At 47.1% G+C, this 16,383-nt stretch overlaps 1 protein-coding gene across 2 annotated transcripts in view; it reads right to left on the reverse strand.

Moving 5' to 3' along the window:
* Positions 1 to 16,383, reverse strand: part of ROR1 (ROR family WNT receptor 1) — a 158,712-nt gene that overhangs the window by 15,216 nt on the left and 127,113 nt on the right. For both annotated transcript variants that reach the window (XM_085586130.1, XM_077785317.2), the window contains 3 exons: positions 6,245 to 6,372; positions 4,508 to 4,825; positions 1,634 to 1,879 (listed from right to left, as the gene is read on the reverse strand). In XM_085586130.1, coding sequence (XP_085442256.1) covers positions 1,634 to 1,879; positions 4,508 to 4,825; positions 6,245 to 6,372 — 692 coding nt within the window. The remainder of the gene's footprint in view (positions 1 to 1,633; positions 1,880 to 4,507; positions 4,826 to 6,244; positions 6,373 to 16,383) is intronic.

Here is a 16,383-nt window from a genome sequence, read left to right on the forward strand (position 1 = left end):
GAAGCCTCATTAGGTTAATGGGCTTCTTGGGAGCCACCCTAATTAAATCCATTTCCCATCTAGGCATGTCCTGGTGAGGCAGAATGCACAATACTGATTAAAACAGGCCTGAAATGGCTCTTTCAGCCAGTGCAAAACCAGCAGAATGCAAGTCCCACACGGTATTCTGGTTTTAATATGCAGATTAGCACTTAACAATTCAATTACTGCTCACCTGATCCAGCTCTGTTTCTATTTAGAATAATAAAGCCACAGAACAACAAGTACCATTTAAGGCAGCAGTGAGAGGTTTTGGCAATTAAAAACTTTGTCAGGAATTCTCCAGCCCAGCCAGCCTATCTCAGTTATTATTAAGCAAAGCTTGAAAATCAGAGAATTTGGCTCCAAAAGAGTCCTGGTATGCCAGATCACAAGCCTGGCACCTCAGAGCCCATCTAGAGGGGACTGGCACAAGAATCTTCAGGATAATTTTTTGTTATTTCTGTTGAAATAAGAGCAGAAGAGGTACAGGACTCAAAAAGTGTAGGGAAAAATCACAGAATTGTTGAGGTTGGAAAAGCCCATAGAGATCAGCAAGTCCAAATCTGAAACCAGCACTGCCAACACAGCTCAGGCCTTGTTTGAAAAGTAGAGGTGACATTGCCAGGTGCTCTAAAATGGATTTGAAATTTGTGTTTATAGAACTGCCCTGGCTGCATTTTGGGTTTGCAAAATTAATAAGAAAGGAGATTCAGCTCTCAATTGATTCTGCTTTTCAGAGACCTGGGGGGAAGTGAATGGAAGGCTTGAACAAATGGGTCATAATTGTTTTATTTGCATGTAGAAATACCAATACTGATAACAGGCTGAGAAAAAAAACCACAGCCATTTGCATGGACAGAAATATTGTAGAAATTCAAAGTTTCACACCAGATTTGATGCTGCCTACAGGTTGTCACAGTAACATTTACCTTTCCCCTCAGAAAGGAGATGCCTTTGACATTCCTGCTCCAGAGCCAGAACCAAATTACATTTTTTCTGGTTATGGTTATGAACATTCTTGCAGTGAGACATGTTCTGAGTCTGCTCCAAAGTCTTTTTCAATTAATGGAAATATGGAAATCGATGCCAAAATGGGATCTAAATCATGTTCTTACTGAAAGGGTAGATCGGGGGAAGGGAGATAGTCTGGGCTCCATCATGTGCATCTCAAACCCTCTCTCCCTGTTTTTGGGCCCCCACAAGAAGAAAACCATGGAGGGGCTGGAGCATGTCCAGGGCAGGGAATGGAGCTGGGAAGGAGCTGGAGAATCCCTGAGGGAGCTGAGGGGGCTGGAGAGAGAAAAACAAGCAGGGTGGGACTGATGGGCTGGAGCTGGAATGGGACAATGAACTCCAAGGTGCCAATGGAGCAGAACTGATCCCAGGAGAGCCCCGGGAGCGCTCGTGCATTTTGGGACCATTTTGGGTCATTTGGGTGCAGCCCTGGCTGGGCTCTGGTGCTGCCCAAGGTGGATCCATGGAGGAGATGCTTTGGAGAAATCCCTGCTTTATTCTGGGACTCTGCCCAGCCTCTGCTCCAGGGCAGCCCCCACAAGGCACCAAACCCCTTCCCCTTGCCCCCAGCTCCAGCCCACGCCGGGTCAGGCATTACCACAGGCTGGGACATCGCAGAGCTCGGACTTGAGGTTCTCATCCAAGGTGAAGCACCACGGGGCGTCCTTCTGGTTGCCAGGGTTCCTGCAGTAGGAGTGGCCCCCGTTGAGCTCGGGGTACCTGGCAGCAGTGAAGGTGTGGGTGTGGGGGTACTGCGAGTTCCAGGGCTGGCACTGCCGCCCCGAGCGCGTCACGCTCACCGTGCCCCGGTAATCCACGCCCGTGCTGTTGTAGCACCTGTGATCTGCAAAGACAACCAAAAGACAAAAACACTCTTCATTTATGAGTGTGTGAAGGTGAGGGGGTGGGAAAGAGGGATGGGAGAGATGGAGACGAGGACAGCGAGGATGGAGAGGGGCTGGGAGCACAAACCCTGTGAGGAAGCCCTGAGGGAGCTGGGGGTGCTCAGCCTGGAGAAAAGGAGACTCAGGGGTGACCCCAGCGCTCCCCACAGCTCCTGAAAGGTGCCCGTGCCCAGCTGGGGCTGGGCTCTGTCTGCAGGCAGCACTGACAGAACAGAGCACACAGCCTCGGGCTGTGCCAAGGGAAATACAGGCTGGAGAGCAGGAAAAAGTTCTTTACAGAAAGGTGATAAAGTTCTGCAGTGGCTGCCCGGGGAGGTGGGGGAGTCCCCATCCCTGGGTGTGTTTGAAAAGCCTGGATGTGGCACTGGGTGCCAGGGGCTGGCTGAGGTGTTGGGGCTGGGTTGGACTCGATGATCTTGGAGGTCTCTTCCAACCCAGGGATTCTGTGAATTCTGTGAAACCTCCTCCACGGCCACCTCACCACTGGGAAATCGGTGGGAAAGGCTCCAGGTTTCTCTGGATGATGGTTCCAAGGTATTCCCAAGCATCTTGGAAGCTGGGTTGCAAAAGCAGGACTTTAACTGCCAATTAAGCTCCTCATTAACAGCCCCAGGGAAGGCAGAGGTGCCTCAGGGACTCAGGTAGCAAAGACACCCAAGATGCAAGCAGGGATCCACAGCCACACCCTTGGGTTCCTGCAGGGAGCCACTCTGGTGACAATATCTTTATTCTGCTGGCTCTGGAAGAGAAACACTGAAACCTGAGCTGAAAACCCCCAACAGTGACTGCAGGCTCTGGAGCAGAGCAGCATCTCAGGATGAGCTGTTGGCATCTCCCAGCATGGTCCATTTTGGGAATGTGGGCTCCCAGTTTGGTGTGGCTGCAAGGCAGGGCCTGCTTTGCATTCACATTCCTGGAAGGATTTAAAGCTTATGCTCCTGTAGTGAAAACAGCTTCTGCCAAGCATTTTTAATATGAGGTGCACAAAAGAAGGGTAAACTACAGTGGGAAATGGATTTGCAGCCATTCTTTTCATCGGAAGGTGGACAATTTGTGGGAGCCACGTTTTATATTTGAGCGCTCACATGTGGAAGGGTTGTGAACAGGTTACAGCCCTGCCTGATCAAAGAGTGGTCTCAGCCAGAGCCTAAAATTAGGCTGGCTTAGGCAGGACAGCCCTGCAAATGTCCCTTCTGACAAGGATCCCTCCAGTGTACCTGTGGTGTTGCTGGAACATGTCAGGCTGAGGTGGGAGGAGGATGAAGGAGCAGGGGGGATGCAGCCACCCATGCTTACACTTCATAGTTTCCTACCCCATATTACTTAGAAAAAACCTGAAGAAATCCTTCAGAATTCCTGAAGAAATCCTTCAGAATGCCTGAAGAAATCCTTCAGAATCCTGCTGGACAAGCTGGGAAATTCACCCGTGAGCTGCCAAAGCCCAGCACTGGCTCCAAGCGGGATGCACGAGCCCTCCCAGCCAATCTTGGCACAGCAGCACCTTTTCCATGTGTTGCAGAATTTTTGAGAGAGAGAGAGGGCAGGATTTATGTCTGGATTAAGAACTGAGCTACCCCCCAGACTAGGCCTGATAAGCGGCCTTGGTGGGGCCATGAAGCCTTTGATGCAGTAAGAATTTAGTTGTGGCGCAGTTAGAAATTATGTTAAGGTGACTACAAAGTAATGAGCTATCCGAGTGTGAATTAGGGTAGAGCTGCAGTGTGAAAAGCCTGACCACCTTAAGGCAAAGGTAAACAATGTTAGCTTGCCAATGAGAGTGACTTTGTAAACTGTAAACTATATGGAAGTGTGTATAAACTGCCATCTTCTCACTAATAAAGGGAGAAAGTTTGATTGACCATATTGGCCTGACCAACATTTGTCTTGTCCAGCACACCCTTGTGGGAGCCCAGGGCTTCCCTCTGGCTGCCCTGGGACCCTGGCAGGGCTCAGGAACCCCCTGGACAGAGCCCCCAGAGACACTGGCTGTGATCTCTGCCCATGGAAAAGAGTTTTCAATCTTACAGGATGAATTACAAGCTCTGAGTGTTTGATATCAGTAATAATTAAGTGTGGCATGGGTGCAAAAGTAAAATTTTAGGATTCTAGATGAGGGGTCCAAAGGGGACAAGCTGGAGGAAATTGGGTGTGCCTTGTCCTTTTTCTCCTTCTTCATGCCCTCCATGTCTCACTGTGGTGTTGGCATTTTTCTGTTGGTTCAGGCTGGGGACACACTGTCCAACGTAGGTGACAGATATTGGCACGTTCTTGTAAATCCAGCCCAGGGAGTTTCTGGTATTTAATGTTTGTCACATCCCACTGAGGGCAGAGCCCCACACGCTGCCCTGCAGGACAGAGCTGGGCAGGGCAGCAGAACATGTGAGAGATAAACAGAATAAACAACCTGGAAACCAGCACAGACCAATTATGGCTTCTGCTTTGGCAGCAGGGCTGACAGACAGAGACTTTCTACAATCTGGGAATCATCAATAGCTCAGATTCCGACACTCCCTCTATTATAAGAAGTCCCTGCTTTTTCCATGGAAGAGCAGACGCTTTGCACTCACTTTTGTTGATGGGATCGGCCATGGGAATCCCGATGCGGATGCAGTTGACGGCCTCGGGGCTGTCGGGCTGGGGCAGATCCTCGCAGTTGGGCAGCTTCAGCCTCATCAGGATCATGGGGTTGGACCTGGCGAAGATGTACTCGGTCTGGCACAGGACGTTCTCCAGGATCTCGCACTCGTCCCGGCACAGATCCCGGGGTTTGGGAGCAGGGGAGGTCTCGTCGCAGTAGGGGAAGGCGTAGTGGCACAGCGAGGGGATGGCAAACTGGGAGCACTTATCCGACAGGTGGCTCGAGGTGCCGATCATGGTGAAGGCAGCTGGAAAACACACACCAGGCTTTGGCTTGGGAATTTCTTCCCTGAGCTGTTGCCTTCCCAAAAAAAACCCACTTCCCACTGCAGCTGTGCAGGTGATGAGCAGGAATGCACAGCACTAATTACACCGGAAGTCATTTGTGGCAAGCACATTGCTCTCCCTCTCAGGATTTTTCATAGAGGTGCACAGAGGGAAATGAAAGGGAAAACAATTTCTATTTCTGCTCCTTGTTTTCCTATGTGGAATGTGTTTGGAGAATTGTTTCCCTGGGGTGATGCTTCGTTGGATTCTGGTGAGGATTGTTTGAGCCTATGGCCAATCCAGCCCACCTGGGGACTCTCAGAGAGGGTCACCAGTTGTCTTAGAGTCAGAAAAAGTAATATGTAGTTTTAGTATCCTCCTTTTATATAGCATATTAATGTATTTTAGCATAGTTATAATAAAGAAATCATTCAGCCTTCTGAACTGAGTCAGACATCCTCATTTCTTCCCATTGGGTTCACCTGCATTTACAATAGTCATTAACCATGCTGATTTCACTTACAAGGAAAATACATCAGGTTTTCATCATGGCATTAATGCTAAGCTCATTACCCAACCCCCAAATGTAATTATTCCTTTAGTTATTCCTTTTTTCCTCCCAAGTAATTTAGAATAATTTAAAAATTCATGTAATATTTAGAAGGCCAACAGCTAAATCCCAAATTCCTGCAGCAGTTCCTTTGTGGAAGGTGACAATCCCACTACAATCCCAAATAACTTTTCAAACTAAATGCTGGAAGATTATGAACTAATGGCTCCACATTGCCTTTCTTGGGGAAACTAAGTCTTTTTTTGCAAACAGTGTTTGAAGACAAAGGGAGAAAAGAAATTTGGGGTATTCTGACAGGAAAAAAAATCTAAATATAGAGATGATTACCAGGGCTAGGTTATATAGAGATGGAATACAGAGATGATTACCAGGATCAAGTTAATTCATATAAAAAATAGAGATTATCATGGTATCTATGATATCTGTGAATCCAGCAACACCATCAGCACATCCCACAAAACTAATGGCAACTGGTTCTCCCATAAATCCAAAGGAATAATGCTGCTTGCTGGATTATTTATGTGGCCTTTCCCAGCAACTAAATTATTCCAGCCAAGTAAAATCAGCTAAAGTTTGTCCTCCTTTGCTTTCAAAACCTTCTGGGGTAACAGCAGCACTGAGTCTCCCAGAAGCTGTAAACACACAGCCCCTTTTCCTTGAAAAATCTTTTTTTTTTTCCAGGTGTTTTGGGAGGAGCTGGAGGAGCAGAGATGAGCTCCTGGCAAGAGGGAATAAAACAAAACAAAACAACATCGCTCTTTATAAAACTCCAGCAACTTTCTGGGAGCAGACAGCTAAGTGGAGAAGCAGCCAAGGTGTTTTTACCCACCTGTAATCTGATTTTCTATTTCCCCCTGCATGTGCAGGGACTCCATGTAGATGGTTCTGTTGCCAATGAAGCGGGCGCAGGCGATGCCCCTGTAGGGCTGGCAAAACCCATCCTCCTCATACTCATCCCTGAAAGCAGCCAGAAACACAAAAAGGTGACTGTAAAATATTGAAAACAATTAGGATTATGTCATTCTGTTCAAAAAGATCTTGAATGTTTGTTTGTTTAAATAGACCCCTTTCATCTGCCTGGTAAAAAGTGGCGTTTCAGCATAGCCAAAATACACATTAATGTTGCATGAAATGAGTGCTTTTAAGGCTCTGCTCAGAAATACACCCAGGCTTGATTAGGAGAGAAATATAAACTGCCTGGAAAAATAGGATTGATGTTTATTTAAAGCAGCTAACACATAGTTTTCTATTTTTGAACCAAATTTGTGCTTAATATTGATAAACACAGCAGGAAGGGTCATGCAGGCAGAATTTAAAGTGTATATAGAAAATCCAACTTCTGCCAGCAGTGGTACCCTGGAAATAGAAATGTTTGCTCGGCCTTCCATGTGTGGCAACATTTAGTGCTAAAACAGAGCCAAAACTGAGACAGGAGTTCTACAGACACATTTCTTTCATTAGGTGCTTTCTTTTAGGCCATATAGGAGACATTTCTTCCAGAAATCCAGATGGGAAATTATTTGCCAATGCTCTTCAAACAAAGCAAAAAAAGGAAATTACTGAAGACCCTGGCAGACGCTGGGTATTTTGAATAATCAGCTCGGAACAGGGAATTTTAGTGGGGTTTTGAGGAGGGGTTTGAATACATGAAATCTGAAATCCCAACTGAAATCAGCCCTTTCAGTCCCTTCCTCTGAGGATCCACTCGGGGATATTTTGCACTGAGATTTTTGGGATGGATTTTCCGGACAGACACTTTGGCTCTGCTTGAGCTCCCAGCAAAAAGGAGGAGCTTAATGCAAAGTTGCAGATATTTCTTTGTTATTCCTGCCCAGCCAGCTCCTCTATGGCTCTCAAAGTGGGATAAATGCTACTGGGATATCCCTAGGGATGATGACAGCCGCGTAGGGAACAGGTTATTTCCTTTGTGTGCAGAACTCTCCCTCCCCCAGATACCAAAAACCCAACAGCGGAATCGCACTACGCCTTCATAAGGGAAAAATCAGAGCTTTTTTTTTTTTTTTAATCAACTCTGCCATTAAGTTTAACAAAAGCCACTTTCATCCCCCGCCGAAGACCTCGGCTCTGAGAGTTTGGAAATGCAAATTCCGCGGGGGCTCTTTGAAGCCGCCCGTGCTTTGTGCGCTCCCAGCGCGCTGTCACCGCGGCCAGCGGCGGCTAATGGGATTAGCGGGGAGAAGCGCTGGGATCGCCTGCCAGGACATCCCGACATCCCCAAATCCCCAAATCCCAGCCACCCCATCCCCCGGGCTCCCGGAGCAGCGGCCCCGGGTTCCCGCAGCGCTCACAGCGAGGAGCCAAACCCCAGGGATTAAGCGCAATAATTGATGATGTGAAGGTGAAGGGGTGGGAAAGAGGGATGGGAGAGATGGAGACGAGGACAGCGAGGATGGAGAGGGGCTGGAGCACAAACCCTGTGAGGAAGCCCTGAGGGAGCTGGGGGTGCTCAGCCTGGAGAAAAGGAGACTCAGGGGTGACCCCAGCGCTCCCCACAGCTCCTGAAAGGTGCCCGTGCCCAGCTGGGGCTGGGCTCTGTCTGCAGGCAGCACTGACAGAACAGAGCACACAGCCTCGGGCTGTGCCAAGGGAAATACAGGCTGGAGAGCAGGAAAAAGTTCTTTACAGAAAGGTGATAAAGTTCTGCAATGGCTGCCCGGGGAGGTGGGGGAGTCCCCATCCCTGGGTGTGTTTAAAAAGCCTGGATGTGGCACTGGGTGCCAGGGGCTGGCTGAGGTGCTGGGGCTGGGTTGGACTCGATGGGCTTGGAGGTCTCTTCCAACCCAGGGATCCTGTGAATTCTGTGAAACCTCCTCCACGGCCACCTCACCACTGGGAAATCGGTGGGAAAGGCTCCAGGTTTCCCTGGATGATGGTTCCAAGGTATTCCCAAGCACCTTGGAAGCTGGGTTGCAAAAGCAGGACTTTAACTGCCAATTAAGCTCCTCATTAACAGCCCCTGGGAAGGCTGAGGTGCCTCAGGGACTCAGGTAGCAAAGACACCCGAGATGCAAGCAGGGATCCACAGCCACACCCTTGGGTTCCTGCAGGGAGCCACTCTGGTGACAATATCTTTATTCTGCTGGCTCTGGAAGAGAAACACTGAAACCTGAGCTGAAAAACCCCAACAGAGACTGCAGGCTCTGGAGTTGAGTTCATCTTCTCATCATTAAATGCCCAGATAGGCTAGAATTAATTACCAATTAATTATTTTTATGGAATTATAGCATTATAGGATCCTTAAGGTTGGTAAAGGTCGCTAAAATTGAGTCCATCCATTCTGCAGCACTGCCAAGGCCACCACTGACCCCGTCCCCAAGTGCCACATGCACAGGGATCTGAAATCCCTCCAGGGATGGGGACTCCACTGATGCCTCAGGTTTTAAATTTCTATTTTCACATTCTGAGCTGCTTCAGTGTGTAATTCTGAGCTTCACACCAGGGGATGCTGAGCTCTGTGCACAGAGCAGGGAGACAAAACAATTCCTGCTCCAGCTGGGCACCAAGGACAAATGATCCAAACCTCAGCCCAGGAGCACAAACAGCGTGGGCTGGAGAGAGAAAAACAAGCAGGGTGGGACTGATGGGCTGGAGCTGGAATGGGACAATGAACTCCAAGGTGCCAATGGAGCAGAACTGATCCCAGGAGAGCCCCCGGGAGCGCTCGTGCATTTTGGGACCATTTTGGGTCATTTGGGTGCAGCCCTGGCTGGGCTCTGGTGCTGCCCAAGGTGGATCCATGGAGGAGATGCTTTGGAGAAATCCCTGCTTTATTCTGGGACTCTGCCCAGCCTCTGCTCCAGGGCAGCCTGAACAAGGCATCACCAGCACTGTGCCAGTGTCTGACCACCCTTTCTCTAAACAAATTTCCAAACTATCCAACCTGAGTCTCCCCTGGCCCAGCCTGAGGCTGTTCCCCAGTGGAATGCAGCCATTGGGAGTATCCAGGTGTGGCCCTGATCCTGCAGGGATTCCAAACACTTGGGTTGATGTTAACACCAGGTGGAAACTCCTCACCAGGGAGGAGAGGCCAGATTGGGCAAATTGGCAATGGTCAGAGGGAATCTGGGGATCCCTGGGGCTGGAAAAGCCCTCCAGGGTCATCGAGTCCAGCTCTTCCACCTGCACTGTCACATCCACAGGGATTTAAAATCCCCCCAGGGACGGGGACTCAGCACTGCCCTGGGCAATTCCTTTTCCATGAGCAGTTTTCCCAACATCCAATATTTGTATCTATATAATTTATATCCAATATTTTCCCAGTATCCTGAGCCTGCCCTGGCCCAGCCTGGGGCCGTTCCCTCTGCTCCTGTCCCTGTTCCTGGAGCAGAGCCCGACCCCCCGGCTGTCCCCTCCTGGCAGGAGCTGTGAGAGCCACAAGGTCCCCCTGAGCCTCCTTGGCTCCAGGATAAATTTATTATGGAATTTCACTGGGGGATTGCACAAAGGAGTGGCAGTGAGCAGGGACACCAGCTCACCTGCCTGGAAATCCCTGAGGAGAAGGATTTTGCAGAAAATCCCAGGAGGGGAAGATTAGAGTGAAGAGAAAGGGTCAGGATACCACCAGCTCTTCCCTGGGGCTACATCCAGGGAATTCCCACAGGGAATAAAGCAGATTAGTAGCTCCTGAGGAGCAGGAATGATTTAAGATTGTTTTGGAAATCAGCTCCATAATTGGGCAGAAAGGTAAAACAAACGAAAGGAGCATCAGGGTAGGGCAGAGGGACCCCGAGACTCTGCTCGGTGACACAAAAAGGGTTGGGGGGTTCCTCTATTGAACAGCAGCTCCCTGAGCCGCTGCTCCCCCCAACAGAGCGATTTTGGGGAGCTGCCACAGCTCCCCAAACCCTCTCCCACTGAAGAGATGCTGCCGAGGGGATCACCCTGTGCTTTCCAGCCATTCCATCCCAGCCCATCCACAGCCGGAGCCCCACACGGAACCCACAGAAGCGTGAAGGGCTCCAGCAGCTTAAAAACACATCCCGCACCTCCTGCTGCCCCTGCCAGCGCTCTGCCCTTAAACACGGCTCTTTTCAGCTTCGGCTTTAAACGCAAACATCGGCTTTGGTTTGAAACACAGCCATCGGATTTTTGCTTTTAAACACACCTACCAGGCTTTGGCTTTAAACACAGCTAGGAGCAGGTTTGGCTTTAAACACCCCCATCAGTTTTAGATTTTAAACACAGCAATTGTTTTTTGTTTTAAACACAGCAATCGTTTTTTTGGTTTTAAAAGCACCTATCAGTTTTAGGTTTTAAACACAGCAATCGGTTTTTTGTTTTAAACACAGCAATTGGGTTTTTGCTTTAAACACACCTATCAGTTTTAGGTTTTAAACACAGCAATTGGGTTTTTGCTTTAAACGCACCTATCAGTTTTTGGCTTTACACTCAGCTATTATCACTTTTTGGCTTTACACTCAGCTATTATCAGTTTTTGGCTTTAAGCACAGCTCTCAGTTTTCGGGATCAAGGCTGAGCCCTCATTCCTTTCCCGCAGTGCTCTTTGGCATCCCTCACCTGCTCCGTGTAAGGAATCACCTCATCCCTGCTCCCATGCGTTTCTGCCTCTTGATCCCGATCCCGCACAAGGAAAAGTCCCTTTGGCTCCAGCAGGATGGAAATTAGGGCTGACCCAGCAATTAACGTGTTAACATTTACAGCCGAGCTTAAATCCTAATGATTAAATCCTAACGAGCTGGAAATCGGTGCAAGCCTGCAGGCGTTTCTGGTGGGGATGGGCTTGAATCACTTGTGCAAATTCTGGCTGGAGTGGGGAGGGAAGGAACAATTCCAGCCGAGCACAGCGCAGGATTTGGGGTCTGGGAGCTGCCCCATAACTCAGTCCTGAGGAGTCTGGGCTTCTTTTTTTCTGCCAGGGTGGGGAATAAAAGCACAAGATGGAATTTCTTGTTGGGACTCAGATGTTTGTTGGTTCTTATCTCAGCCTCACAAACCCTGAGTTCTGCAGCCCTTCACTCTAACAAACTACAAATGGAGCCCCATCTCTCTCTCTGCAAGGCCTTTTAAGGATCAAATGTCCAATTAAGAAATGACACCTGAATTATTTTCACTTTTAACCCAATAACCAACCACTCGTGCCTGCAATGGGGACTTTTTATCCAATTACACAAAACACCCAAACCTGTGGAGAAGAAGGACCAGCTTCTGCCCTAAAACCTCTATCTTGCTAGTATATATACCTAGTATTCTAGTAATATACAAAACTTAAAACTCTATTATTCTATTAATATATAAAACTTAAAACTTTGTTTAAATAAATAAATTTTAAAATATAATGTTAAATTTTAAAGAAAATAAATTTAATAGATAAAACTTAAAATTTACATTCTCCATCTTAAGACATTACACACTTCAATTCAAACTGCACACCCACAATCCCAGTTCTGTCATTCCATTTTGGAAGGTTCTCCAGAGCCTCAGGTCAATGCAGTGTTCTCCTGGGTGTCAGCACAGAAAGTCTCAAATTCTCAGCATCCAGGGTTCCAAGAGATTCCTGCTCCTTGCACTGCCTGCACCCCAAAAAGCTCCTCTGAGCCTTGGGTGAAGGCTGCCCAGGAGAATGAGCTGGATTTTAATGACCAACAGATGACACAGCACTGCTGAGCTTCTTTCTTTTCAGATTTGGTTTGCACTCTGCTTTCTGTTTCACCCTGTCAATATTTCCAGCCTGGCTGTTTCTTTTGGAGCTGGCCCATTGCTTTTGGATCCTGCTGCACTTCCCCCTGTGACTGCACCTCTGGCTTGGTGTAACAGCAGCACCAAGGATTAATTGACACCGTGCTCAGGCGTCTCTGAGGATCCGATTGCTCCAACTCACAGAAAACCAAGGAGGAGCTTTGAAGGGTGTCCACAACCAAAATCTCTTTAAGATCCCCTCCTGCCCAGCCCATTCTCTGATTCCATCTCTTTATCTCGGCTGCTCCTGGTGTGAAGCTCCAGTGAATCCAGAGGCTGAACCTCTCCCAGAGCAGCTATTTCTGAAACTGGGCACAATTTCTGCCTCTGCAGCTTTTTGGGCATCCCCATGCAGTGAAACGTTAACAATCAGACTGCAATATTGATTTATTGGTTCACACTGAGCCTGGAGGGGCTTTGTGGTATCACCTCCTCTGCAACTGGTTCCTAAACACAAACCATCTCTGCAAGTTCTCTGTCAAACTCCACCTCCCAACATCCTGAACGTTCTTTGCCAGCCTTTTTTTCTAAACGACAAGAAATCACCCAAATTTAAACAACATTTCCAGCAAATGCCAACAACAAGTCCAGGAACTCAGTTCAGCAAAAGCTTTGTAACCAGGCTTTAATGTGAGTTTGTTTGGAAGAATTTCATATATTGATAGAAAAACTGAAGCTGTGAGATCATGCTGTGTTTATTTTTACAATCCAATGTGTTTAAAAAGCATATTCCAGAGATGCTGTAACTGTGTGGTCATTCCTACCACACCCCATGGATCCCTTTCCTTTCCTTTCCTTTCCTTTCCTTTCCTTTCCTTTCCTTTCCTTTCCTTTCCTTTCCTTTCCTTTCCTTTCCTTTCCTTTCCTTTCCTTTCCTTTCCTTTCCTTTCCTTTCCTTTCCTTTCCTATCCTGCAAGAAAGAATCATAAATACAGGACTAATTTGGATATCTTGAGCAAAAATGGCCAAAGGAGAGCACAGAACAAGGCAAGACAAAGTCCCAACTGCTTTGAGTGTCCCAAAAGCCAGGATTAATTAAGGTGTAAATGCAGAGAAGGTTGATTTATAAGAATTAACCAATCTGAAGAGCAAAAGCAAATAAATGTTGAATTATCTCCCAGATCTACCAAGTGGAGATGGAAAAGTTTTGGCTCTGGGTGAAGACTGCAGACGTTTTTTTTCACTGACAAAGTGAAAGACATTTTGTCTTTCTTTTTTTCTGTCTAATTACAAGGTGTAGCAATAAATTATTTTTATGGTTATGCACACCCAGTGCCCCCTCTCTATATAAATTATTTGTACATTGTTAAATAAATTATATTTTGTTCCTTCCTCATGTTCCAGCTTCACACAGGATGAAATGAAAGGGTTTTGACTTGGCAGATCTCCCTTAAAGCAAACAGATGAATAAAATTCTCTCATACTTTCCAAAGAGCAAAACCCAGTTCCTTGTGCCTCACTTGGAAAATGGGAACACCTTGGCTCTGTTTCATGATTATATTTCAGCAAATTCCTGCATTTCACTTTGCAAAAAGAAGAGAACTGCCCAGACTTGCGTGTCATTGTGTAATTTAGGGGAAAATTCTGGGGAATAAAAGCTGTTGCTGTTTGACACCCCTTGAAAAGCACAGGACAGCCAGGGTTGAAATGGGTCACTGGGAAAGCAGAGAAAGTAAAAAATTAATTATGTTGTGCTTAGACATAATTATAGAGTCCCATAGCATCTATTAATGAATAAATTAATACTAATAATAACAATAATAACAATAATAATAATAATAGCCTGAGATAGTGGAAGGTGTCCCTGCTTCTGGCAGGAGTGTCTTCCTCAACCCAAACCATTCTGGGACTCTTTAATTTAAAAAAAAAAATAAATTAATAATTAAATAATAAAATAATTTAATAAATAATTAAATAGGATCTGCCTAAGGAATGGCTTTACTGAGTTGTTACCTCACTGTTCAGGCTGATGGTTGCTTTGAATGATGTCTCCAACCCAGATATGGATAAATAATCCAAAATTCCTGTGGGTTTGGCATGCTGCTTGAATGGATCTGCAGTGGGATGGCAGCAGGGAACCCAGGCCACATAAAGGCTACAAATTAGAGCTAAATATTGATCAAAAATCAATAAATCAGCCTTGAGATTCAGCTTGAGGGACGTTTTCCCCTCCAAAGTGTCCCTTGGCTGACAAAGGCCCTGCAGGTGGGGTGGCTCAGCAGCTGCAGCTGCTTGGGAAACAGCCTCAGGAGGAGAATTGGCTCTGTCCTGGCAGATTCCTGACACCAGGATTCAGGATGAACGGAATAGATGTTGAAAATCACATTTGCAGAGTTCTGGGATTGGCAGGAACTCCTGGCACTGGTGGTTTGTTTGACAGAGCCATTTTCAGGTCACGTTTGGAAGCTCAGCTCGTCCAAGTTTCGAAACGCAGAGGGGGGGAAAAAAGGTGAAATGTTTTTGAAAAGCAGTCAAGAGGGACAGGATTACACGTGCTGAATGTTGCCTCCTCTCTCAGAAGAGAAAACCCCCAGAAAAATCCCCTCCCTCCTGCTGGATTCCCTCCTGGAGCCTCAGGGGTCTCAGCCACCCTTGCCCACCTCTCATCGGGCACGGAGCTCCAGGAAGGAGGTCGAGGTGGAGCTGCCAATCCTTCCATCCCAAAAAAATCCCATAAATCTGCAGCTGCTCTGCCCTGAGTCATCCCAGACCCCGTGGCTGATGGTCTGAGGGGCCTTGGGAGGGGATGGATGCCCACCCCATCCTCACCCATGTCCTGCACACTGCTGGGAACTGGACACCAAGGCAAAGGAAGAGACTTCCTCCAAGAGCTTGGCCACATCCTCCAGGTTTTTTGGTCCAAATCCCTCCTAGCTGGGAGGAAATATTCAGAATTTAGGGCCCAATTATGCACATTTTGGTTAGACTTGAGAAGGTTGCCCAGCCCTAAATTCTGAAAATTCAGATTCTGATATTCTAGAAAGCAACGTCCCAACCCTTCCTGGGTATCAGGACACTGCAAATGCAGCTTTGAGCTCTTCAAACTGATAGAAAATCTGCAATATTGAGCCTCATAAAATGGGTTTCAGCCCATTTTATCTCTCCCTAACTCTTTCCTGCTTTCCCTTATTTTGTGTAGTCACAGCTTTATTTCTGCTCCTCCCTCCCCTCTCCTTCCTCCTAACATTTAATTTGTCTTCTGTGCCTCAAATAGCTCTTTCTTCTGGTGACCTAATATTTTAACCTTAAGCATGATGAGAAACAGACTTCACAAGCCTGACACTTGAATTAAAAGTGAAACACATGCCTCAGCACAAGTTAATTAAAAATAATACCTATAATGTTAGCTTGTTTAAGCTATTAGTTGACCAGAAATTTGCACCCATCAATAAACGGAGTCCACAATTGCTGCAAAAATAATAGCAAGCTCCAATTTACCAAAATTAGCTGGTTTAATTCTCTTTTTATTTCACAGATAAAAAGATCTCCCTGATAGGAGAGGGCAGCCAGAGGGGGTCAGGCTCTGCTCCCAGAGAACAGGATGAGAGGGAACAGCCTCCAGTTGTGCCAGGAGAGGTTTAGGTTGGATATTTGGAATATTTTTTCATGGAAAAGGTGATCAGGCATTGGGACTGGGGCTGGTGGAGTCCCCATCCCTGCAGGGATTGAAAATCCCCGTGGATGTGGGGCAGTGCTGGGGGTGGCTGCTCTCCATCTCCGAGGGCTTTTCCATGGATCTGTGGAATTCCAGGGTGCTTTAAGAAATTGGATTTTCCTCAAGAACCTTGCTGGGAGCTAAGCCTGGGTGGGAACACTGAGTTTTCCTCAGCAGTGTGGGATTGTTGGGTTTAGGAGCATCACAAACTTGAGCTGGGGTTAAATCCTGTTCTAAATGAGAATTTATTCAGCCAGATTAAAAATAGGGAAAAAAAAATTAATTTTATTAGCGGTCATTACTACACATAACAATCCAAACCCTTTTTGAGTCTCTCTGAATTATTTGGTCAAGCCTCACAACTGCGCAAACATTGGAAGCTCACAAAAACTGCAGCTCCATCATAAATCTGCCCCACAAATTCCTCAGCTGGGAATTGCCAGAGCTTTAAAGGGATCCCAAACTGGGAATGGGCTGTGGAAAAGATCCTTTTGGAGATAAGAAATTCCTGCTTAAGACAACAAACACCAGGGGGAAATTGGCTCCAGTGGGAACGAAGAGCTGTCCCTCTGTGCCCTCATGGAAATGGGATAAGG

This window comes from Lonchura striata, chromosome 8, assembly GCF_050655825.1.
Source record: "Lonchura striata isolate lonStrDom1 chromosome 8, ASM5065582v1, whole genome shotgun sequence".
In the NCBI taxonomy this organism is placed as follows: Eukaryota; Metazoa; Chordata; class Aves; order Passeriformes; family Estrildidae; genus Lonchura; species Lonchura striata.